At 41.5% G+C, this 24,496-nt stretch overlaps 1 protein-coding gene across 1 annotated transcript; it reads left to right on the plus strand.

Annotated features, from left to right (window-relative positions):
• Window positions 1–1,375: 1,375 nt before the first annotated feature.
• On the plus strand, window positions 1,376–23,723 carry VBP1 (VHL binding protein 1). The gene is made up of 6 exons (XM_070291938.1): window positions 1,376–1,714; window positions 5,964–6,088; window positions 17,356–17,422; window positions 17,749–17,847; window positions 20,730–20,868; window positions 23,430–23,723. The coding sequence occupies exons 1-6, from the start codon at window positions 1,622–1,624 to the stop codon at window positions 23,498–23,500; spliced, it is 594 nt and encodes a 197-aa protein (XP_070148039.1). The 5' UTR covers window positions 1,376–1,621; the 3' UTR covers window positions 23,501–23,723.
• Window positions 23,724–24,496: the final 773 nt, after the last annotated feature.

Genomic DNA, 24,496 nt, shown 5'->3' on the forward strand with positions numbered 1-24,496 from the left:
CTGGGATACCAGCCATCCCCCCACCCCTCCAACCCCTCCCTTCTTCCCAGTCGTCTAGCCTTTACCCCACCTCTAGTAGCGCCCTCTTTGCCATCCTCCAAACTCTCCGGGAAACTCTGTCCTTCACCACTCAGTCCAGCTCAAAGCTCTGCCCACTTAACTTAGCAGCTGAACAACAATTGCCTCCCTCTTTCCACTTCTTCATCCTGGCCTAGTTCCCTCACTACTGTAGTCCTACTGTATGCCAAGTACTTATTAGGTATTCTGTGGGAAAAGTGAAAGTGTTAGTCGCTCAGTCGTGTCTGCCTCTTTGCAACTCAATGGACTGTAGCCCATAGCCCGCCGGGCTCCTCTGTCCATGGGATTTTCCTGGCAAGAATACTGGAGGGGGTTGCCATTTCCTTCTCCAGGGGATGTTCCTGACCGAGGGATCGAATCTGTGCATTGCAGGCAGACTCCTTACGATCTGAACCAGCAGGAAAACCCAGGTAGTCTATATACATAATCTCATTTAATCTTTACGACAGCCTTGTTGGTACCCATTGCATTTTAATTTTTAAATAACTCAGGTAGTGTCTTCACCTGTGCTCCTTTCCTACCCTGTGCAGGCAAGATAGAGACGTCCGTGTTTCTTAGTTGTGGTTTGGTCACTAAGTCACGTCTGACTCTGTGACCCCATGGACTGTAGCCCACCAGGCTCCTCTGTCCATGGGATTTCCCAGGCAAGCATACTGGAGTGGGTTGCCCTTTCCTTCCCCAGGGGATCTTCCTGACCCAGGGATTGAACCTGTGTTTCCTGCATCTCCTGCATTGGCAGGTGGATTCTTTACCCACTGAGCCACCAGGGAAGCCCGAGGCAGGAACCAACATGGTGCTCCGATGTCAGAAAACAGGGGGGTAGTGGTGAATGAGCTTGGGGATTCCTTGGGTCTAGAAACATCGGGAAAGTTCTTAGGATTTTGTATTAATATGGACAGTGTGAAGTTTTGAAAACGTTTGAGCTGGTGGTGAGAGTCTGATCAGAGGTGCTTTCGGTAAATTGTGATGCAACGGGCGGGGTATTTATTGGAATCAGGCCACTAGGTCCCCTCGGAAGCAGGCTCAAAACAAGCACCCTTCAGGAGCCAAAAAGCTCGCGAGGATCGTGGGCCCAGAATGTCACCGAGGCCCAAGTCCCGTGGTGGCGTCTAGGTCTCGAGTCTGCTTGAATTCGAGAAGGGATCGGGTAGCTCCGATGGTTCTTCTGGAGAGGCCTGTTCCGGGCTGGCAGTGGAGTCTATTCCGGCTTCCTCCGGGATTGTCCGCATCCTCCAGCCCGCCGCCCCACCCACAAAACCCCCGGAATCCCTTTTCCCAGGACTCGGTATTGGTCCTTCCCGCAGAGCCAGCCTCGCCTCCGCGGCCCTTCCACTCCTGTCACTCACCCGCGCAGCCAATTCGAGTCCACAGATCGAGCGACTCTGCCGAGCGGGGGACGGGGCGGGGGGTATTTCCTGTAAGCCAACGAACGCACAGACTCCCAGGCGGGGGGGCGGGCCCGCGACTGTGACCCGAGCCAATCACAGGCCCCCGGCTACAGGCCGCTCGCGAGGCACGTTAGTCGCGCGCTCGCTTCTCCAAAATGGCGGCCTCTAAGGACGGTTGTGGTGTAGGAGAAGTGGCTGCGGGGAACGGGAGGCGACTCCACCTGGGGATTCCTGAAGCGGTTTTTGTGGTGAGTGGCCAGCGGGTGTTTGATGCTACGCTGTTGTACCCTTTCTTCCTGGCCCCTCACCGGGGACTTGGTTGTTGGGGAGAGAGGCGTTGGGCCCAATTACCTGGGAGGGGGCGCTCCGGCCTGGACGGACTAAACTGGGGCGGGACCTGCCTGGGAGGGGGCCTGCCGTCCGAGCAGGTCACAGGCGCTAAGCGGGCGCGGGGCCGGAGGACTTGGGGGCGGAGGCGGGCCGCTTTGAGGGACCGCCTTCCCCCGCCCTCCGTGGCCTGCGGTTCCGACCCCGCTTCCGAGAAGACGGGAGGCGGTGAGAAGCTGGACCCTCAGCCTGGATTCTGGGGAGACCGAGGGGGACGGGGTAACGGAGCTGGGGCTCAGGTGTGAAGCTCGGAAATGACATCTCGGGTGTAGAAGGGCTGCGGCGGCCTGTGGCTTCCGAAGAAGACCCCATGATGGGGGCGTCGGCCGGGAAAGCTCTCGAAGGCCATGTGAAACCCGCTAGGCCATGGAGGCCTTAGCCCGCTGGCTGCGGGCGCTCATTAGACAGTGAAATTGCAGAGTCGTGTCCAACTCTGTGACCCCATGGACTGTAGCCTACCAGGCTCCTCAGTCCATGGGATTTTCCAGGCAGGAATACTGGAGTGGGTTGCCATTTCCTTCTAGTGAAGCCACTTGTAATCACTTTGAGGTACACGGTTCTAACAACGTAGAGAGTCCATAGGGTGCAGTTCACAGAGGAAGCCGGCAGTGCCGTATTGGAGGGTTCATTGAACGGGGAGACTAAACCAAGGCCAAACAGAGAAGCACGTAGAGGCTTTCAATCCTGTCTCTCCATAAGGCTGTACTCGAAATAGTGTTTGAGAACTAGTTGAGTGTTGAGAAAACCTGATGGGTGTTCCAGGCCAGTATCACCCATCTTTCTCCACTCAGTTCTGGCTGAACTACTATAAAACCTTAATGGAAATTTCTCCACCTTTTGCTTTGTCCCGATATTGTCTTAATCTCTGCCTTTAAAAAGAATTTATTTATTTTAATTGGAGGCTAATTACTTTACAATATTGTACTGGTTTTTGCCATACATTGACATGAATCAGCCAGTGGTGTACATATGTTCCCCATCGTGAATCACCCTCCCACCTCCCTCCCCATCCCATCTCTCAGGGTCGTCCCAGTGCACCAGCCCTGAGCACCCTGTCTTATGCATCGAACCTGGATTGGCTTTTTGTTGATGAAATCGTCCACCGTTCAGAAGACCCTTGTCTTTTATTTAGACCACTTTTATATGCACTGTATGAATATTTGCATTGGCTGACTCAGTTTTGTCCTATTTTATTTTATTTTTGTCCTTGAAGTGTGCCATGTATTTCCTTCCACTCATCTCCCACTTAATCATCAACAAGAGACAAAATTTGTTGAGTACCAGGCACATTCTAATGCTTTTACACAACTCAGTAAGAGGCAAATACTGTTATTCTCATTTTGTACATGTTCAGACTGAGCCCCAGAGCCCTTGAGTAATTTGCCCCAAGTCACACAATGTGTGAGTGAGTTATCCAAGCTTTAAACTTGGTCAGTCTGTGGGCTCCAGACCTCTACTTCCATGCCATGCTCTGCTGTTGGGAGGAAAGTGAGGTCATTATCTTGCCCCCTGATCCTAGCACAGTGCCTGACACACAGTATAAACTCATAATTAAATGTCAGATTGAATTTCCATAGTGCCTTAAAATCCTGCATTCATGGTGCTTAACAAATGATGGCTTCAGAAATCTAATTCAGGAAGATGAAGTTTATCAAGGGGCTATATAAAGTGTTATCTTAAAATGCATTTTCTCTAAAATGTTATGAGTTGCTTTTTCTAGATCTTTAAAATTTCCATCAATACATTATATAAACAATCCAAATTTATATAAATATTTTTATGTTCCCCAACTAATGGGAAATAGCATGGTATTTTAGAAAGAACATTGGTTTCGAGACTAGAGTTTGAATCCTGCCTCTGCTTCCCAGTTGCTGCTTATCTTGAGCATATTGTTTTACAACTTTGAGCCCCTCTGTTTCTTAACTGAAATAAGGATAACGTTACTTACAGATTTCTTCTGAGAAACAGAGAATGTGCTTTCAGTATTGCAAGTAGATACTTAATACATATTCATTTCGGTAATAAGGCAATGTACCATAGTGGTTAGAAGTCAGATTGCCTTTTCCCCATTCCAGTTGGTACAGTAATTTTTTTCTTTCTCTGCTTTAATTGATCTTTTCCCCCCTTGTCCATTGTTTGGCTGCACCATCTCTCAACATCTAGTTCAGATATGACCTCTGTAGTTTTTTCTGACCACCACCCCGGGGTAGAATTCTTGGTGCTTCCATCTGTTCCCTTAGCCATATCTAATGTTTGTTGAACACTTACTAGCTTCTGTGTCCTCTTCTGAGTCTTTGACATGTGGTAACTCATTTAATCCTCTGTGGGGAAGAGGCACTTTTTTCTTTTACAGATGAGGAAATTGAGGCCAAGACAAGAATTAAACAACTGCCTCACGGTCCACACAGCTAGTACGTGATGCAGCCAGCATTCAAGCCATGCAGCTCCTGGGTCTTAACCACAGACTTTTGCTGCTGTAGTTCCTTCTCCTTGCTCGTGTCTAAGCTTCTAATAACATGTGCCAGAAACATTTCTTTTCCTATAACAATCCTTCTAGGAAGATGCTATCTCCAAAATGCTATCTCCTTGCACTTGATCGCCATGCAGAACTCAGCTGTTGCCTCAGGCTTTTTCAGTTTTCTTTTTTTACAGTGTCTAACTTGATGGCTTCATAGTTCACTCCTTTGCTGTGTTTCTCTTCCTTTTTCTTGTTGCTTGGTTTTGGCTAAAATACTCCTTTCAAGGTGGTAAGCACGTGCTCACCTGTTGTCACTTGTGGTGTCCAACTCTGCGATCCCATGGACTGTAGCCTGCCAGCCTCCTCTGTCCACGGGATTTTCCTGGCAAGAAGACTAGAGTGGGTTGCCGTGCCTTCCTCCAGGGAATCTCCCCCACCCAGGGATTGAACCCTTATCTCCTGTGTCTCCTGTGTTGCAGACCAATTCTTTTCCTGCTGAGGCATCAGGGAAACCTAGCTAGTAAGCATGGATAAGAGTAATGCTTATCCCAGATAAGCAGAGATCCCAGAAACTGTAAGATAATTTGGAAATAAAACGGAGATAGCATCTTCCTAGAAGGATTGTTACTGGAAAATAAATAAGTTTCCAGTACATGTTATTAGAAGCTTAGACACAAGCAAGGAGAATGAACTACAGCAGCAGAAGTCTAAATTAAAGTTTCCTGTATTGAAGGACTAAAGTTGTTTAAACTACTGAAAGGTTCTTACAGAATCTCCTTTGTTTCCATAGAGTTTCACTTAGTTCCTGATCGTTATCTATTTAACTAGCTTTTCTTCAGGGACAAGCATGTGTAGTATACATTAAAAATGCTGTTCAGTTTTATTGCTTTTCTTTTGCTTATTTATTCCTGTTAGGAAAGATTGTTTTGCCTTTTAGGCTTGGGCTTTCCTGGTGGCTCAGATGGTAAAAGAGTCTGCTTGCAATGCGGGAGACCTGGGTTTGATCCCTGGGGCGGGAAGATTCCCTGGAGAAGGGAATGGCAACGCACTCCAGTATTCTGGCCTGGAGAATTCCATGGACAGAGGAGTCTGGCAGGCTACAGTCCATGGGATCACAAAGAGTCAGACCTGACTGAGCAACTAACACTTTAACACTTTGGCTTACTTTATTTCGATCAGTTGATAACTTAAGGAAGTATTTGTGGCTTCTCTTGGGAACCTAATGACCATATTCAGCATGATTTTTATGGCAGAGCTTGTAGAATTAAAATTGTAAGTAATAAAATGGATAATTTTGAATTATTTTGTGGCTAAGGCACATGACTAAATGACGTTTGTTGGTAATTTTTGTATTTACTGTGAGTGCTGCATGGCATATATATAATGCAGCAAGGTCATCTTTCCCTATGTGTAAATAGGAAGGTGGGAGAAGAATAAATTGACTATATAACGTATGTATGTGCACTGTCTGAAATGGTCTCTAACTTTTTATAACTAAAAAAGTTAAAAACAAGTCTTCAGAGAAAAAGAAACACAAGCTCTCCCCGCCCCCTCGCCCCCAAGCTCCTTTTATGTTTTGAAAAAGCTAAAGCCGTCAAAAATCTGAGGTATAAATTGTAAAATTCTTAATGTATTCTTTTTGATATTAAAAGGAAGATGTAGATTCCTTCATGAAACAGCCTGGGAATGAGACTGCAGATATTGTACTGAAGAAGCTGGATGAACAGTACCAGAAGTATAAGTTTATGGAACTCAATCTTGCCCAAAAAAAAAGGAGGTAAGTGTAAAAATTTCTAAGTTTTTAAGGTTAATATTACATCGCTGAAACTTTTGAAAGATTGAGATAATTTGCATACAGATAAAAAGTCTATGTGTTGAATATTTAGTTTTATGAATTTTGTTAAATGTATCCATTTCTGTAACCACTGCCCAGATAAACATATGGAACATTTCTGTTACCCAGGAAGTTTCCTCTCAGCCCTTTCCGGCCAACCATGCCCGCTCTTAGAGACAAACACTGTTCTGATTATTTTTACCATAAATTAGTATTGTCTGTTCTTGAGCATCATATGACTGGAACTATATAGTAACTACTCTTTTATGTCAGGCTTCTTACACTTAGTATAGTGGTTTTGAGAGTCTTCATCCATGGTACTGTGGGTATCAATAAATTAGTTTCTTTTTAGTGCTGAGTCATTTTCTACTATATGTGGGTTTACTACAGTTTTTGTCTGTTTTTATCTATTTGCTTATTAATGGACATTTGGGTTGTTTCCCCATTTGGTTTTAAATATTTGCATGGACATATCTTTTCATTTCTCCTGGATTATTATCCAAGAGGTAGAATCACTGACTTGTATGGTAACTATGTTTAATTTTATGAGAAACTGCCAAAAATCCTAGGTGGCTCTAGCATATTATACGGCCACATTATATTATTACATTACAGCAGTATTACATTATTGCAGTTATTATATGCAATTATAATTGCATTATTTGCAAGTATTGTTGTATATTACATTACAGCAATTTATGGGAATTCCAGTTCTTCAATCTCGCCAGCACTTGCTGTTGTCAGTCTAAGATGCTTTTGAAAACCTAAGAGAATGAGTATTGAAGTCGTTATTCCATAGCATCTAGGATCATAACATCCTAAATGTCTACTTCATTTTTTCATTTTGCCGGTGAGATGGCAGACCCACAGAAGTTATGACTTTCCCAAGATTTCATAACTAATAGGCTTGGGCCAAAAGTATTCTCATTTTCAGTCCTTTATTCCCCTATATTTTTATAGTAGCTTATGCAGTCAATTCACTGTAATAAATACTTATGGAGACCTGCTATGTACATGTGCCAGCATTCTGATATCAAATATTATGGAGTACCTAATAGGTGCCAGATACTGTTTTTGGGTAAAATACCAATATCTGCTTTCAGTAGGGGTGTAGTCTAGTGGCATGATAGGTATGTAAATAAAAGAAGTACACAAAATACAGCTGTTAAGGTGCTGTGGTACAGAGTGATGAGTTAGCAGAGGGGAAGGGGTGAACTGCACGGAAACACAGGCTTTCAGGGGAAACTTCCAAGAGGAGCAGATAGCTGTGTAGAATGTTGAAGGCTGGTTATGAGCTTAGAAGCAGACTAAAGGGAGGAAGGGTAGTCTGGGTGTGAGGGTATCTCTTAGGCAGAGATACAAAAGTTGGTGTTTAGATGGGAATTCCTCTTTTTTAAAATGGATACACTGTAGACATTCTGTTTGACTTACCATTTAATTTGAATGTACTTTGATTTAACAGGTTTTTTTTTTTCCTTAATGGTTAGTGCTTTTTGTATCCTGTTTAAGAAATATCCCAAGTTCATGAGGGTATTCTCTTCATTCTTTTATTCTCAGAGCTTTATTGTTTATCTCACACTTAGATCTATAATCTATGGGTTGTTCAGAAGGATGTTGCTAAATTTCACAGCAGTAGTGGGCTTTCAAGTATTGCCCTTTCTGTGTATACATTGATAGTTGTCTCTGTAGTCTTGTTCATAATCAGGTTTTTCTTTTGTTTCTCTCTTTTTTTGTTTTGGTAACACTTTCATAGGTTTGTGTATGGTTTCTCCATTAAGAGGCAGATAGTATCTAGTTCTCTCCTACAATAATACTTAATTCCTCAATCCATTAATGATGAGTCGCAAAATGCTGATGTTCTAATTCAGTTATTTATTTTTTATTTCTTAATAAGCTGGCATGTTGCTATAAACAGAAACGTCCCTTTATGTTCTCTTTGGTAAAAGTGGCTGTAAGAAATCAGCTCACCTCTCAGTTTGTCCCTGGCAAGATTAGCCCTGTAGTCCCTGTCACCTCAACAGCTCTCTGCTGCCTGGCTGCAAAGGAAGTGTGTATTTTCCCTGGCTACTTGAACAGTTAGAAGCATACATGTTGAGTCTGCCGCCATCTTAACCGGAAACAATTTCCATCCTTTTTTTTTTTTTTTAAAGCTTTTTACTCTGTTTCTTTAGATACGTGCAGTTTGAGAATTATGAAGTCTTCTTGCTGATTTTAAACCCGTGTAAAATAATGCTTCTTGTTTTAGGCAGTTTTGTTGGAAACTTAGAGCTATTTCACCTTTGTTTTGGCTAACATTTAAAAATTTGTTGGTGTATGTTGATTTATAATAAATACTATATTTCTGCCATATAGCAAAGGGAATCAGCTGTACATACACATATATCCACTCTTTTTTAGATTCTTTTCCCATATAGGTCATTACAGAGTTCCCTGTGCTATATAGTAGGTCCTCACTAGTTATGTGATTTCTGTAAAGTAGCGTGTATATGTCAATCCCAATTTCTGAATTTATCCCTCACCTTTTATTTCCTCCCTAGTAATCATAAGTTTGTTTTTTACATCTGTGAGTCTGTTTCTGTTTTGTAAATAAGTACATGTGTACCCTTTTTTTTTAGATTCCCCATGTAAGCAGTGTCACATGATATTTGTCTTTCTCTGACTTAATTCACTCCATATCACAATCTCTAGGTCTCTCCATGTTGCTGCAAATGGCATGATGTCATTCCTTTTTATGGCTGAGTAATGTTTCATGGTACCTGTGTACTGCATCTTCTCTATCCATTCCTCTGTCCCTAGACATTTAGGTTGCTTCCATGTCCTGGCTGTTGTAAACAGTGCTGCAATGAACATTGAGGTGCATGTATCCTTTCGAATCATGGCTTTCTCCAGATATATGCCCGGGAGTGGTGGCTAACATTTTCTTGGTATATCTTCTCCAATGCCTTTTCTTTCAACTGTTTTTACTATTTATATTTAAGGGTGTTCCATGTAAACAACATGCTTTTTTTTTTCCTTTTTTTTTTAAATTCAACCTATCTATTTAGATAAGCTCATTTTTCTTTTTGGATACTTTCAAGATTGTCAGCTCTTTTGTGTTCAGTTCAGTTCAGTTGCATCCTACTCTTTGTGACTGTATGCACTGCAGCACACCTGTCTGTCACCAACTCCCAGAGCTTGCTCAAACTCATGTCCATTGAGTCAGTGATGCCATCCAACCATCTCATCCTCTGCCGTCCCCTTCTCCTCCTGCCTTCAATCTTTCCCAGCATCAGGATCTTTTCCAGTGAGTCAGTTCTTCACATCGCATGGCCAAAGTTTTGGAATTCAGCTTCAGCATCAGTCCTTCCAGTGAATATTCAGGAGTTGTTTCCTTCAGGATGGACTGGTTGGATCTTGCAGTTGAAGGGACTCTCAAGAGTTCACCAACACCACAGTTCAAAAGCATCAATTCTTTGGCAGTCAGCTTTCTTTATGGTCCAACTCTCACATCTATACATGACTGCTGGAAAAACCATAGCTTTGACTATACGGACCTTTGTCAGTTAAGTAATGTCTCTGCTTTTAAATATGCTGTCTAGGTTGGTCATAGCTTTTCTTGTAAGGAACAAGTGTCTTTTGATTTCATGGCTGCAGTCACCATTGCAGTGATATTGGAGCCCCCCCAAAATAAAGTCTGTCTCACTGTTTCCATTGTTTCCTCATCTATTTGCCATGAAGTGAGAAACTGGATGCCATGATCTTAGTTTTTTGAATGTTGGAGTTTTAAGCCAACTTTTTCACTCTCCTGTGTCACTTTCATCAAGAGGCTCTTTAGTTCTTCTTTGCTTTCTTCCATAAGGGTGGTGTCATCTGCATATTTGAGGTTATTGATATTTCTCCTGGCGATCTTGCTTCCAGCTAGTGCTTCATCCAGTCCGGCATTTTGCATGATGTACTCTGCATATAAGTTAAATAAGCAGGGTGACAGTATACAGCATTGTATACTCCTTTCCCAATTTGGAACCAGTCCATTGTTGCATGTCTGGTTCTTACTGTTGCTTCTTGACCTGCATACAGATTTGTCTTTTTTGAGGCTATCTTTCTTAAATTCTTTCTTAACTGACTTCTATTCAGGTTCCTGTAGCCATGGATACCTGTGTGGATTGCTTTTATCCATAGAGGAGTTTGCTTTTTGGGAGCTGTGCATCTGTATCAGCCTTGGACCTCTTGAACTCTGTTCCTAGTTCTTGCACTTAATATGTGAGCTCCCAACTGAAGTGCGAGTCAGGGGCCCAGGCTCAGGTCTCCAGCTGGTATTGGCACCTGCCTTGAGACACATGCTTTTCTGTAGTCCTTAGTGCTCAACTCAAAGCCTTTTCCAGTTTTATTCTTATCTTATTTTTCCTCCTGAAAGTTCCCTAACCTCTGTGATATCAGCCATGCAACAAAACTACTTCTGTGGTTGATTGTTTTACAGCAGATGGCTCTGTGTAGTGTGGATATTAACCTTTTCTTTACACATGTTGTTTATCTTTTCTTACACCCTGTCATATAAATTTACCTTCAGCTTGAAAAGTTACTTGTTAATTCATAATTTTCATGTGGTGGTCTCTTTAACACATTAATTTTTATGTGCTTTTATAAATTTCTGTAACTGGAAATTTTGTGATTATCAATTTTTTCGATCATCTGTTAATTTTTTTCCTTTTCTCATTCTGGAATTCATGTTAATGTGGATGTTAATTAACTCTTCTAATTCTGCCTTCCCTTTCTGTTTATTGTTTCCTTTTTTCTGCTGACTTCGTAATTTTGTCTTTTGGTGATTAAATGGATTACTATCCATGAGTCCTTTATTTCAGCCATTACATTTTTTATACCTAGTATTTTTGGTTCTTACAGCTACTCATTTCTTTTTTATATTACCAGTATCCTGTCTTGTCTTTTTGAGGTATTTAAAAATATTCACTGTATAATCTTTTAGTATTTGGATGGCATCACCGACTCCATGGACATGAGTTTAGGTAAACTCCAGGAGTTGGTGATGGACAGGGAGTCTTGGCATGCTGCAGTCCATGGGGTCACAAAGAGTCGGACATGACTGAGCGACTGAACTGAACTAAACTGCACTTGTTTCATCCGGTAGAGGTCGTTGAGTTTATTTTTTTTTAATTTATTTTGTAGTTGAGTTTATCAGATGACCATTTTTTTCCCCTGTCAGCTCATATTCCCTCAGGGATATCCGTTCCCTTTGGCCAGTAATATGTGTGGAAGTGGGAGTGAGTAATTCAAGTCCTTCCTGGTGGGCAGAGTTTACACTCTGTGGCATGGCCATCAGACAAACGCTCCTTCTCCTCAGCCAAGTGCCTCAGGCTCTGGGAGATTCTTTCCATTCCTTTCTCTTTGACTGGTTTCACTGGCATCTCCCCTGGGAGGACGATGGGGAGAACAGAACTACTAGGGGCCAGTACTTTCTTCTCAGCCCTCAGTCTGACCTCTCCCTGCCTCTGGCCAATAGTATTGTTTTTCTGCCCTGTTACAGTCATGGGGTAGGTAATGTGATTCATGCAGGGCAATTTAGAGGGAGGAAAAACAACTAGAAATTTGCCCTTTAGCCTTAAATGCTCCTCCCTTTGAAGACTTGATCTAGTTCCTTCTGTCTCTCCTCTCACCTAGAAATTTCCATTGTTCATAGAATAACAAAGACCTAGAACTGACCCAGATGTCCATCAGCAGGATAATGGATGAACAGGTTGTGTTATATTTGTAAATGTATATAACACAGCAGTGAAAATGGATGAACAACTCTTAGGAATTTGATTGGGTTATAAAGCAAACACCAGAAAAATGCAACTAACATGAGCCCATTTGTATCAAGAAACTAGCAAAGAATATATTGTTTAGGAATACATGTAACTAATGAAACTATTTGAAGAAGTAAAAAAGGGACTATAAACCCACAGTTCAGGAGAGCTGCTGTTTTTTGGGACAGAGCAGGGTAGGGAGGAACCAGAGATCAAATTGCCTGTTGGATCATGTTGGATCTGTTGGATCATAGAAAAAGCAAAGGAATTCAGAAAGACGTCTACTTCTGCAACATTGACTATGCTAAAGCTTGTGACTGTGTGGATCACAGCAGACTGGAAAATTCTTAAAGAGATGGGAATACCAGACCATCCTGTCTCCTGAGAAACCTGTATGCAGGTCAAGAAACAACAGTTAGAACTGGATGTGGAACAACAGACTTGTTCAAAATTGGGAAAGGAGTACATCAAGGCTGTATATTGTCACCCTGCTTATTTAACTTTTATGCAGAGTACATCCTTCGAAATGCCAGCCTGGATGAATCACAAGCTGGAATCAAAACTGCCTGGAGAAATAACAACCTCAGATATGCAGATGCAACACTCTAATGGCAGAAAGCGAAGAGGCACTAAAGAGCCTCTTGATGAGTGTGAAAGAGGAGAATGAAAATGACTTACAACTCAACATTCAGAAAGCTAAGATCATGGCATCTGGTCCTATAACTTCATGGCAAACAGATGGGGAAAAAGTGAAAACAGTGTTAGATTTTATCTTCTCAGGCTCTAAAATCACTGTGGATGGTGACTGCGACCACAAAATAAAAGACACTTGCTCCTTGGAAGAAAAACTGAGAAACCTAGACAGCATATTAAAAAGCAGAGACATCACTTTTCCAGTGATGTCAGTAGTTTTGCTAGTAGTCATATATGGATGTGAGAGTTGGTCCATAAAGATGGCTGAGCAATGAAGAATCGATGCTTTCAAATTGTGATGCTGTAGAAGACTCTTAAGAGTCCCTTGGACAGCAAGAAGATCAAACCAGTCCATCCTGAAGGAAATGAACCCTGAATACTCATGGGAAGGACTGATGCTGAAGCTGAAGCTCCAATCCTTTGGCCACCTGATACGAAGAGCCGACTCATTGGAAAAGACACTGATGCTGGGAAAGATTGAGGGTAGAAGAAGGTGGCAATAGAGGGTAAGATGGTTAGATGGCATCACTGACTTAGTGGACATGAGTTTGAGCAAACTCTGGGAGATAGTGAAGTACAGAGAAGCCTGGTATGCTGCAGTCCATGTGGTTGTGGGGAATCAGACACGACTTAGCGAATGAACAACAAGGGTGGGGAGGGTGTATTGCTCAGACATGCACAGTGGCCTTGGTGGTCTAGTTCCTGAGATGTCCAGAGTTGCAGCTGCTTGATTGATTGCTGTGCTTCATAACCTATATATTACGTGTAATATCTACATGTATAACAATATAACATAGAAATCACTTGTATGACCAAAACAATTTGATCTGAACATACTAATGTTACATGTCTATCAGATACTATACGCATGAACACGTCTATATCTTTCTCGCATTTACATTATCACCATAGACAAAGAGAAGCAAAATTGAGAGATCTATGACATCTGTATTGAATCGGAAAGAGTTCATAGAACAGTAGCCTTCAAGCTATGCTTAAAAAAAAAAATCAATGTTAAATGTTTCTCCACTCTTCACTGGGTTGTCTTGCCAGATAGTGATACTATTTTTCAAGCAGCAGGCCTCTGTGACACATTTCCCAGGTCAGTAGCACAGATTGTAAAGAAGTTTGCTGTGCTAACCTCGTTCACATGTACTGTGACTTCCTTTATATGATTCAGTAAGTACATGTTCATTATCATATTTAGAATTTATTTACATGCTGATCTCTTAATATTTAGTTGCATGTCTTCTGAAAGAACCACAGCCTTATTTTTAGTCCGTTTTTAGTCCATTTGGTTACAGATTACACTGGGATTTGACAGGACTCCCAGAATAGTTTTGCACATTTTTCCATGTGAAACACTTGAAAGCCTTGGGCAGCTTCTAATCGTCAAAAACAAAAGAGCTAAAACGGTCTCATTGTGTATTCTCTGAGTTTGGCTTTGAGTGTTTTCAGCATATTGTTATCTCTTGTCAGTGAGAGTGACTTCATTTGGGAATCAGTTGCTAGTAGTTTTTAAAAATTATTTTGAATAAGCTTTATTTTTAAAGGCAGTTTTAGTTTTGTAGCAAAACGGAGCATAAAGTACAGAGGTTTTCTATTTAGCCCCTGCCCCTACACATGTATAACCTTCCCATTATCTATACCTTTCACCAGAGTGGAACATTTGTTACACATGATGAACCAATATTGATATGTTCTTATTAACTAAGGTCCATAGTTTACATTAGTGTCCACTCTTATGTTGTACATTTGATGGGTTTGAACATATGCACAATGACATGTATCTGTCATTATAGTGTCATACAGAGTAGTCTCACTGCCATAAGAATTCTCTGTGTGCAATATATTCATCCCTCCCTCCCCTTCCTAAACTCCTGGCAACCAGTAATGCTTTTATTGTCTCCATAGTTTTGTCTTTTCCAGAAGGTCTTACAGCCAGAATCCTACAGTATGTAGTACCCCTTTCAGGTTGGTTTCTTTCATTTAGTCATATGCATTTAGGCTTCTTGCATGTTTTTTCATAGCTTGATAGATCATTTCTTTTTAGCAGTGAATATTATTCCTTTGTCCATTTGGACCACAACTTATTTCTCCGTTTGCCTACCAAGGGCATCTGGGTTGCTTCCAAGTTTGGGCAATTATGAATAAAGTTGCTGTAAACATTTGTGTGTAGTTTTTGTGTGAATCTGAGTTTCCAGCTCCTTTGGATAAATACCAAGGAGCATGATTGCTGGATCGTATGGTAAGTAAAGTTGCTCAATCGTGTCCGACTCTTTGCGACCGCATGGACTGTAGCCTACAAAACTCCTCCGTCCATGGGATTTTCCAGGCAAGAGTACCAGAGTGGCTTGCCATTTCCTTCTCCAGAGGATCTTCCCAACCCAGGGATCGAACCTGGGTCTCCCACATTGTAGGCAGACGCTTTACCATCTGAGCCACCAGGGAAGATATGGTAAGAATGTGTTTAGTTTTGTAAGAAACTGACAAACTGTCTTCTAAAGTGACTGTTTTTTCAGTTCAGTTCAGTCGCTCAGTCGTGTCCGACTCTTTGCAACCCCATGAATCGTAGCACGCCAGGCCTCCCTGTCCATCACCAACTCCCGGAGTTCACTCAAACTCACGTCCATCGAGTCAGTGATGCCATCTAGCCATCTCATCCTCTGTTGTCCCCTTCTCCTCCTGCCCCCAATCCCTCCCAGCATCAGAGTCTTTTCCAGTGAGTCAACTCTTCACATGAGGTGACCAAAGTACTGGAATTTCAGCTTTAGCGTCATTCCTTCCAAAGAAATCTCAGGGTTGATCTCCTTCAGAATGGACTGTTTGGATCTCCTTGCAGTCCAAGGGACTCTCAGGAGTCTTCTCCAACACCACAGTTCAAAAGCAATCAATTCTTTGGCGCTCAGCTTTCTTCACAGTCCAACTCTCGCATCCATACATGACCACTGGAAAAACCATAGCCTGTAAGTGACTGTACCATGTTGCATTCCCTCCAGCAATGAATGAAAATTAACGTTGCTTCATAACCAGCATCCAGAGCTGTCAGTATTCTGGATTTTGGCCATTGTAATAGGTGTGTGTGTGCTCAGTGGCTCAGTTGTGTCCGACTCTTTGCGATCCCATGGAGTGTAGCCCACCAGGTTCCTCTGTCCATTGGATTCTCCAGGCAAGAGTATTGGAGTGGGTGGCCATGCCCGCCTCCAAGAGATTGTCCTGACCCAGGGATCAAACACACGTCTCCTGCATTGGCAGGCAGATTCTTTACCACTAGCGCCACCTGGGAAGCGCAGAATAGGTGTGCAGTGGTTATGTCATTGTTTAAATTTGCATTTCTCTGGTGATGGACAGGGAGGCCTGGCATGCTGTGGTTCATGGGGTCGCAAAGAGTCGGACACGACTGAGTGACTGAACTGATACTGATACTGATGATATATGATATGGAGCATCTTTTCATATACTTATTTGCCGTTTGTGTATCTTCTTTGGTAGGGTATTAAGTCCTTTGGTCCATTTTTTAATACAATTTTTCCTTATTGTTGAGTTTTGAAAGTTCTTTGTATATATTGGATTCCAGTCCTTTATCACATGTGTCTTTTACAGATATCCCAGTCTGTGGCTTGTCTTTTCATTAAAGTCTATCACATCAATTATTTCTTTTATGGATTATGTCTTTGATATTAATATCTGAAAAATCATTACCAGACTCAAGGTCATCTAGCTTTTTTCCTGTGTTATCTTCTAGGAGCATTATAGTTTGTATCCTACTTTACATATGTGATTCATTTCAACTTAAGTTTTGTGAAATGTGTATGTATGTCTGTGTTTAGATTCATTTTTTTTAATGTGTGGATGTCCAGTTGGTTCAGTCTGATCAGTCTCATCATGTCTATCATTGTTTTCGTAAATTTCCTGGGTTCAAACCAATGATCCATTTATATTTTAGTAACAATTATTACCTAACTTGAAAAGAAAATAGTATTTTTCAACATAAAAGTTAAATCACCCAAAGTTTAAAAGGATTATGAAATTATACTGTATCTTACTGTGGTGTGTTTCACATTCAGTTGATTTTGCATTGTGAGAAGTGCGGATGCTGAGAAGCTGCCCCTGCACTTGCTGCTGTTAAGTTGGTGGTTTCCAGTTGAGAATATAATACTTGAATGCATGTTATTTAAAAAATTAATCTATTTAAAATGCAATTCTAATTAAATGTAGAAACTCTGAATCACCTCTGGGGGATATGACTTTCTGATGGCTCAGCTGGTAAAGAATCTGCCTGCGGTGCGGGAGACCTGGGTTTAGTCCCTTATTCAGGAAGATCCCCTGGAGGAGGGCATGAAAACCCACTCTGTTATTGCCTGGAGAATCCCCCACGGGCAGAGGAGCCTGGAAGGTTACAGTCCATGGGGTCACAAAGAGTTGGACACGACTGAGTGACTAAGCACACACAGCCCAGAAAAGTTAACTAATGGAGGATTTGACATATAGAACAGGACTCTGTTCACAATAGGTGTTCCATAAGTATTTGCTGTTATATTGAAATAGTTTAATAAATATTTATGTCTAAATTATCTTAGATATTTTAATAAACAGTTCATTTAATATCTTATATATAAAATAGATTGACTATTTCATATTTACATATTGTCCTCAAAACATATCAATAGAAAGTACAAAGCTAGTAAGACTGTTTCTTGGTGCCAGATACTAAAGTAACCTTTTTCTTATTCACAGGCTAAAGGGCCAGATTCCTGAAATTAAGCAGACTTTAGAAATTCTAAAATACATGCAGAAGAAAAAAGTAAGTGCCTTTTTTGTTTGTAAACATGAGCAAACCAGGATAGTTCAGCAGAGACACGTGTTCCTTGATTGCTTGGTCTCTGGTATTTGAACCCATGCTGGAAGGAATCAGGATGCATGCGCTCCCTGCGCAGTCCTGTGGCCCCAGTGGTCCTTTCTTTACCCTTCTCCTTTACCTCTCTGTCCCTCAGTTCCTCCACCTGATTTGTCTGTGGGGTGAGACTGTTTTAAATGGCTTAAGCTCAGCTCTGCAATCGCTTGTATGACCTTGGTATTAAGATGGACAGTTTACAGTACCGTCATGTATTTATTTTTTTTTTTTTGAAGGAGTCCACCAGTTCACTGGAGACCAGGTTCTTATTGGCAGATAACCTGTATTGCAAAGCTTCAGTTCCTCCTACCGATAAAGTGTGTCTGTGGTTGGGGGTAAGTCAGTGTCATTGTCACAGCTTTCTTGGCTGACATTTGGTAAGGCAGTGTGTTTTCCCCAGCATGGCCGTATTGGAGAGGAGCACTTGACCATGGACGGAATGAAGGGGTAGCATTGCGGGGGACTGGGAGTATGAGAAAGATTGCTGCAGAAACATGCTCGAGTCTCTTCCGGTCAAAACAAAATGGACCAAAACCCGGCTTTCCCTCCAGCTAGCACTTTATCTGTTAAATGTAACAGAAGGTATTGTCGAACCTCAGATAGATGTTTGTTCATTATCAGAGTTTATGAGTTCTGGAAAGATCTCTCTGAACATAAGGGGGAACAGATTATTATAAAAACCTTGGGGTTAGAACCCATTTGAAAAAGTCAGACATTTCAGTTGTGATGATTTCAGAGACCTTGTCTATGATTTTTCCTGTTACTACTCTTGAGTCCCATGATCAACCAAGTTATGCCTGACCACACAGGTAGGTCTTGCTACCTCAGGCAAGTTCCTATGCAAAGTAGCAAATTGGGAGGATTTCCACTTGCTGCTATCCTGTATAGTCATCCCCGAGAGGCACTCTAGGACCATGAAAGGTTGGCAGATCATACATGGAAACTCACTTCTTGTATCTGTTAGTTCCTCCTTCCTGATTCCTGTTAGCAGTAACATTTCAGAGTTTATGCATTTATTTCTACAAACATAATTCCCGTTCTTGATTAGTTTTAGTTTTATAAATGGAACGGCTAGCCACCCAGTAGCTCAGATCTAAGGGGTTATCCTCCTTGGTTTCTCTTCTCCTTGGCCCACACTTAATCAGCACGTGGGGATAAGATGATTCCATAAAGTAGACTGGGACAACAGGGAGTGCTCTCCTGAGAATTATGGCTGGAGCCTACCTTACATGAGATGGATTCCAAATGGATCATGTACTCACATGAAATAGTGACACCATCAGAGTTGTAGACCAAGTCACAGATAATTGTTGCCCTGGAATAAGGATGGTTTTTCAGGCCTCAAAACTTGGAAAACATGAGCAAAGTAAAAAGACAACAAGAAAAAATATATGTGACTCATATTGCATGCAAAGGACTAACAGGTTTGCAGGATGACTTGGAGTTGTCTTTTGGGCATGTTAGTCTTAAGATGCCTGTTAGACTGTCAAGTAGAGAGGAGTTTGAGGAGTGAATCAACTAAGGAGATACACTTGAATGAATGATTGATGGTTTTTGACACGAATGAAGTGTTTTAAAATGTATTCTATTTCCTCTTATTAAAAGTGAAGTGAAGTTGCTCAGTCGTGTCTGACTCTTTGCAACCCTGTGGACTGTAGCCTATCAGGCTACTCCGTCCATGGGATTTTCCAGGCAAGAGTGCTGGAGTGGATTGCCATTTCCTTCTCCAGGGGATCTTCCCGACCTAGGAATCGAACCCGGGTCTCCCGCATTGCAGGCAGATGCTTTACCGTCTGAGCCAGCAGGGAAGCCCTGAAGTTGCTCAGTCGTGTCCAACTCTGCGACCCCATGGACTGTAGCCCACCAGGCTCCTCCATCCATGGAATTTTCTAGGCAAAGGTACTGGAGTGGGTTACCATTTCCTTCTCCAGGGGATCTTCCTGACCCAGGGATCGAACCCGGGTCTCCCGTATTGTGGGCAGATGCTTTATTGTCTGAGCCACCAGGGAATTCCTCTTGTTACAAGTAAGCAAAGTGTAGACATTTTCTGGGAAAAAATGTGCTAAGTATCAGTAATTGAGAAGTGAGATTGGGAATCTGGGTTTGGAGAAGCCTTTACTTTGCACTGAATATTTTAGTCCTGTCTAAATTTATGCAGCTTTCTAATTATCACAAGGACTTCCCTTGTGGCTTAGCTGGTAAAGAATCCGCCTGCAATGCGGGAGACCTGGGTCGGGAAGATCCCCTGGAGAAGGGAAGGGCTACCCACTCCAGTATTCTGGCCTGGGGAAATCCTTGTCCATGGGGTTGCAAAGAGTCAGACACGACTGAGTGGCTTTCACTTACTCACTTGGAATTATAATGAACTGGCATATTCAGTTGATAAGTATGTAGCAGCTGCTTGGTGCTAAGTCCTTTCATGTTGTCTCATTAATTCTTACAACAGTCCTTCGAGTAATTTTTAAATTCCATTTGTCATGTGATGAAAGTGGTTCAGGAAAGGCCTGGTGGTAAGTCAGGTGATAGTTCAGAGCTGTGAAAGGTACGGTTCCCTGTTACAAAAGTGCATGCCTTCCCAAGTGTCAGCAGTTACTCCAGATCTTAGATCCAGACTTGGTCACCTTGCCTTCGCCTCTGGCATCTGTTGAAGGTTGGAAGGGGGCAGTTAAAGCTAGCTGTTTCTCTTAATGGACCAAATGTAGATAATATGTATGTCTTTGAAAGCTTTAAAGTTCTACCTTAAGCTCAGAAACAACTACTTTAGTTGATTTAGTGTCCCGATAGAGATGGTAGAAAGATAGGGTTTGGTAGCTAAAGATACTGGTTCCTATCCTAATTCTTCCATTTATTTAGTATCTCTGAAATCATAGGTAAGTTGACTTCTCAGAGCCTATTTTCTTCACTGTAGAGTTGAGGAAAAAATGATATAATGTATGTAAATATATTCTCTAACTCAGAGGGCAATAAATATTGTGTTAAAAGCCAGAGAGTAAATATTTTTGGTGTTGCAGACCACATGGTCTCTGCCACAACTAGTACTTGGCTCGCCACTGCGGCATGAAAGTCTTAAGTGAATAAAGAGCAGCTGGGTTTCCAAAAAACTTAGGACAAGAGATGGCTGGCCAGATTTGACCCAAAGGCTTCAGTTTGCCAACCACTGCTCTAACCTATGAAGCACAAAGTCAGTGTTCGCTCATTGTCATGCTTTTCTCTGCAGGCAAACGTAATGCTTGAATATGATATTGATGAAGCTCAGGCGTTGTTGGAAAAGAATTTATTGACGGCCACAAAGAATCTTGATTCTCTTGAGGAAGACCTCGACTTTCTTCGAGATCAGTTTACTACCACGGAAGTCAGTATCCTTTCCTAAAGAAAGGCAAAGGGGGGAAAGGAGAAAAATGTTTTTTATGTTCTTATGTGCATTGCTTTAATGAGAAGAATGTCCTTATTCTTAGACTAATGTTAAGTTGCAGATTTTATAACAGTAGTAAATGACATATTTTAGAACTAATACTGAAATAAGTTTATAGATAGACTTATCTGAATTTGAGGTGTGAAAGTGTGGAAATAGAAAATTCAATTTAGTACATGAGTATTTCTAGTTCAAATATTTTCTCAAAATAGTCTTTATAGCTAGTTAAGTACTAGAGTTCCACAACTCTTTGTTAAGGGTCTCCTGTGTTCCTACAGCTGTGCTAAGCTGTGTGGGGCATGTGCTGGTGAGGAGATCAGTGTAAAAAAAGAATGACAAAACACACGTGAGACAGCTAGTGATCATTTCATAGCAAAATAGAAGTCAGTCAACTTCAGGTAGTCAGTACCAAGGCAGTTTAAAATTAGGGCAATAGATGTGAGCTTGAGTGATTTCAGAAGTCTTTGAGAAGATAGGGCTGAGACTGTATTTAAGGGTAATATAGGATTTCTTTTAGCAGAGAGAAAGGGAAAGCTCTTGTGTTGAAACCCAGCTCTTGGCGTTTTCCCTCTGACCTGTGTCTCCTCATTGTCAGAATCATTGGCCCCACACAGTCATTCAAGACAGAAACCTGGGAGTCAATCTTCTTACCTCTCTGTTATGCTCATTTTGGCCTTTTAGAACCGAGGGTCAGTAGTTTATTTATTTATTGTAATTGGAGGCTAATTACTTTGCGATATTGTGGTGGGTTTTGCCATACATTCACACGAATCAGCCGTGGGTTTACATGTGTTCCTAGCCTGACCCCCCTACCTCCCTCCCCATCCCATCCTGCAGGGTCATCCCAGTGCACCAGCCCTGAGCACCCTGCCTCATGCATAGAACCTGGACTGGCGATCTGTTTCAAATATGATAATATACATGTTACAATGCTGTTCTCTCAAATCATGCCACCCTCACCTTCTCCCACAGATTCCAAAAGTCTGTTCTTTACATCTGTGTTTCTTTTGCTAGGGTCATCGTTACCATCTTTCTAAATTCCATATATATGTGTTAATATACTGTATTGGTATTTTTTTTTTCCTCTCTGACTTACTTTACTCTGTACAATAGGCTCCAGTTTCATCCGCCTAATTAGAACTGATTCAAATGAGTTCTTTTTAATAGCTGAGTAATATTTCATTGTGTATATGTACCACAGCTTTCTTATCCATTCCTCTAAGGATGGACATCTAGGTTGCTTCCATGTCCTGGCTATTGTAAACGGTACTGTGATGAACATTGGAGTACACGTGTCTCTTTAATTCTGGTTTCCTCAGTGTGTATGCCCAGCAGTGGAATTGCTGGGTCATATGGCAGTTTTCTACTCTGTTTTCCTCCTCCCAGTCCTTCACACTCTCTCTGCTGTGAATTCACTGAGTCACACTTCTTATTTTTATTCTTCTGGCTATAATGCTTCTTTGTTACATGTCAGCTATGCACATGGGCACTCTGGGCGGGGGTGGTCCCTGCCAGTCTCAATTCCATGTGCCACTGACTGATTTCCTGCCCTGGTCCTCCCCTGGTGCACCCAAGGTCCAAATCACCCCAGGTGGTTTTCCTCACCCCCTAAATGAGGCATGCCCTTTATATGTCCACATTTGGTTCCTCCTACCTAGATTGATATCCCCCTATTTGCATGGGTTCCTCCATCTTATCTTTTGTCTTTCAGCTCAAGCAGCAGAACATTTCTGAACATTTTCTAGTCCTCTCGGGGTGTTCTGTTGCTCCTCTGTGATTCCTGAGCACTTTGCATATAGTACTTAAAATTTGTTTTTCATGCCAGACTGGGAGCTCTTCAAGTGTGGGAGCTCCACGTTCTCTCTCCTCCATAGCATGTAGTGCATGACAGGTTTTAAGGGGTTGGGTGAAGGCCTGTCTGAGGCCTAGAGCAGGGGATAGCACATGACTGGTAATGTGGAGACTTCATTCAGAGGGAACAAAAAGATAAAATACCTAGAAGATAATATTGTACCTTCAGGACACACCACCAAAGGCATTAGCCGGGAAAGAAAGCACTGATAGGTGAAGGCCTATGCAGGGTGGTACTTGTGGAAAGGAAAAGATATAGATGCTGAATAGATTGCATAAATTAAGCCAAACAGAGGGTAAGAGATAAAATTAGTAATAATTAAATTGTAATAATTTAAATATTGCATGTCAGGGTATGCTTTGAACCACCTTTGAAATACTGTGGATGAGGGGCTCTCTTGAAAACTGTTGGGAGTGTCAAGCACACATGTGTCAAATATAATACTATAGTTGACCAGCTATGCTAAACAATCATTGATTTGAGGTCTTGACTAGGTTTTGGTGGAATTTTGTTCCAGTCTTTGCTTGGCAGATGATACTACACCTTGCTGTAGACACTAGTATTTTGTGTGTGTGATTTCTGTTTTTCATTCAGTGTGTGACTGCACAATATCTTTCGAATTGCTTTGGCATTTTCTTTGACAATTCTTGCAGATATGGCCAGAGTTTATAATTGGGATGTTAAGAGAAGAAACAAAGATGATTCTACCAAGAACAAAGCATAAAGATGGCAGTTAAAAATGTGGTTCAGTTTTCCAAACATGTTTATGCTTAAAAGTTGACATACCTAAATGATTTTTAACAGCAAGAATAATTAAAACTTTAAAAACAGATAAGCACCACTTTATTTATTTATAAAAACAAAATTAGTTGCAAATATTTTATGAAACTTACAGTGTTGTTATTTTATTTTTTGCATTTCCAACAAAGTAAATGCTGCTTTCATCATTTTTGTTTGTTTGTCTGTTTTTTATAAGGAAAGTCTTAGCCAAAATGGCTAGAAACTGTGAGATATGTTATAGAAGCTGATTTCTGGACAGTTTAGCGCAGTTTACTTTTTCTGTATTGCCTGGTGTTACTCACTTGTGTTGTGGTTAAACCAGTTTAGAGGTAGAAAAAACAGTTGAAATATTTGAAAATTTGTTTTTCTTTAGTACACGTAGGGCTTTATGGTCCTCTGTTGTTGTTATTTGTCCTTTGTAAATGGAGTTTCATGAATTACTGCTTAGCTAATAACTATGTAATGTTCTGTACTTTTAAGGAAATGGCAATTTGCATTCCTAAATAGTAAGAGGGCTATTGAGACAACACCTTTTCTAACCCGATACAGGTACACAGAGCCTTTGCAATGCGAACATAAAGTACATCTTGGCCAACATGAAATAACAAAATTACCTAGTGAAAACTCTTGCCTGAGGTGATTTTGTACTTCTTGACAGTTCTCCAAAGTAGCAAGACAGGAATATTAAGATAAATATAAATCTTCAGTGGTTTAAAAGAGTTGTGAGATTTTTTATTCATGGTAAAACTTCATAAGAGTGGTAGAAAATCCCTGTGGAAAGCCATTGGTACAGTGGCTGGGTGATACAGAATTCTGGTAAAAACACAAATGTATTGTTCCATGTCCCTGTAGCAAAGAGTATACTTGTACAATGTTTTGTACTTGTATTTCATGATACTACAGCAGTGAGGTTAACAATTGTAGCACAGCACCTTTATCA

The sequence above is a fragment of the Ovis canadensis genome, chromosome X (assembly GCF_042477335.2).
Source record: "Ovis canadensis isolate MfBH-ARS-UI-01 breed Bighorn chromosome X, ARS-UI_OviCan_v2, whole genome shotgun sequence".
Classification (NCBI taxonomy): domain Eukaryota; kingdom Metazoa; phylum Chordata; class Mammalia; order Artiodactyla; family Bovidae; genus Ovis; species Ovis canadensis.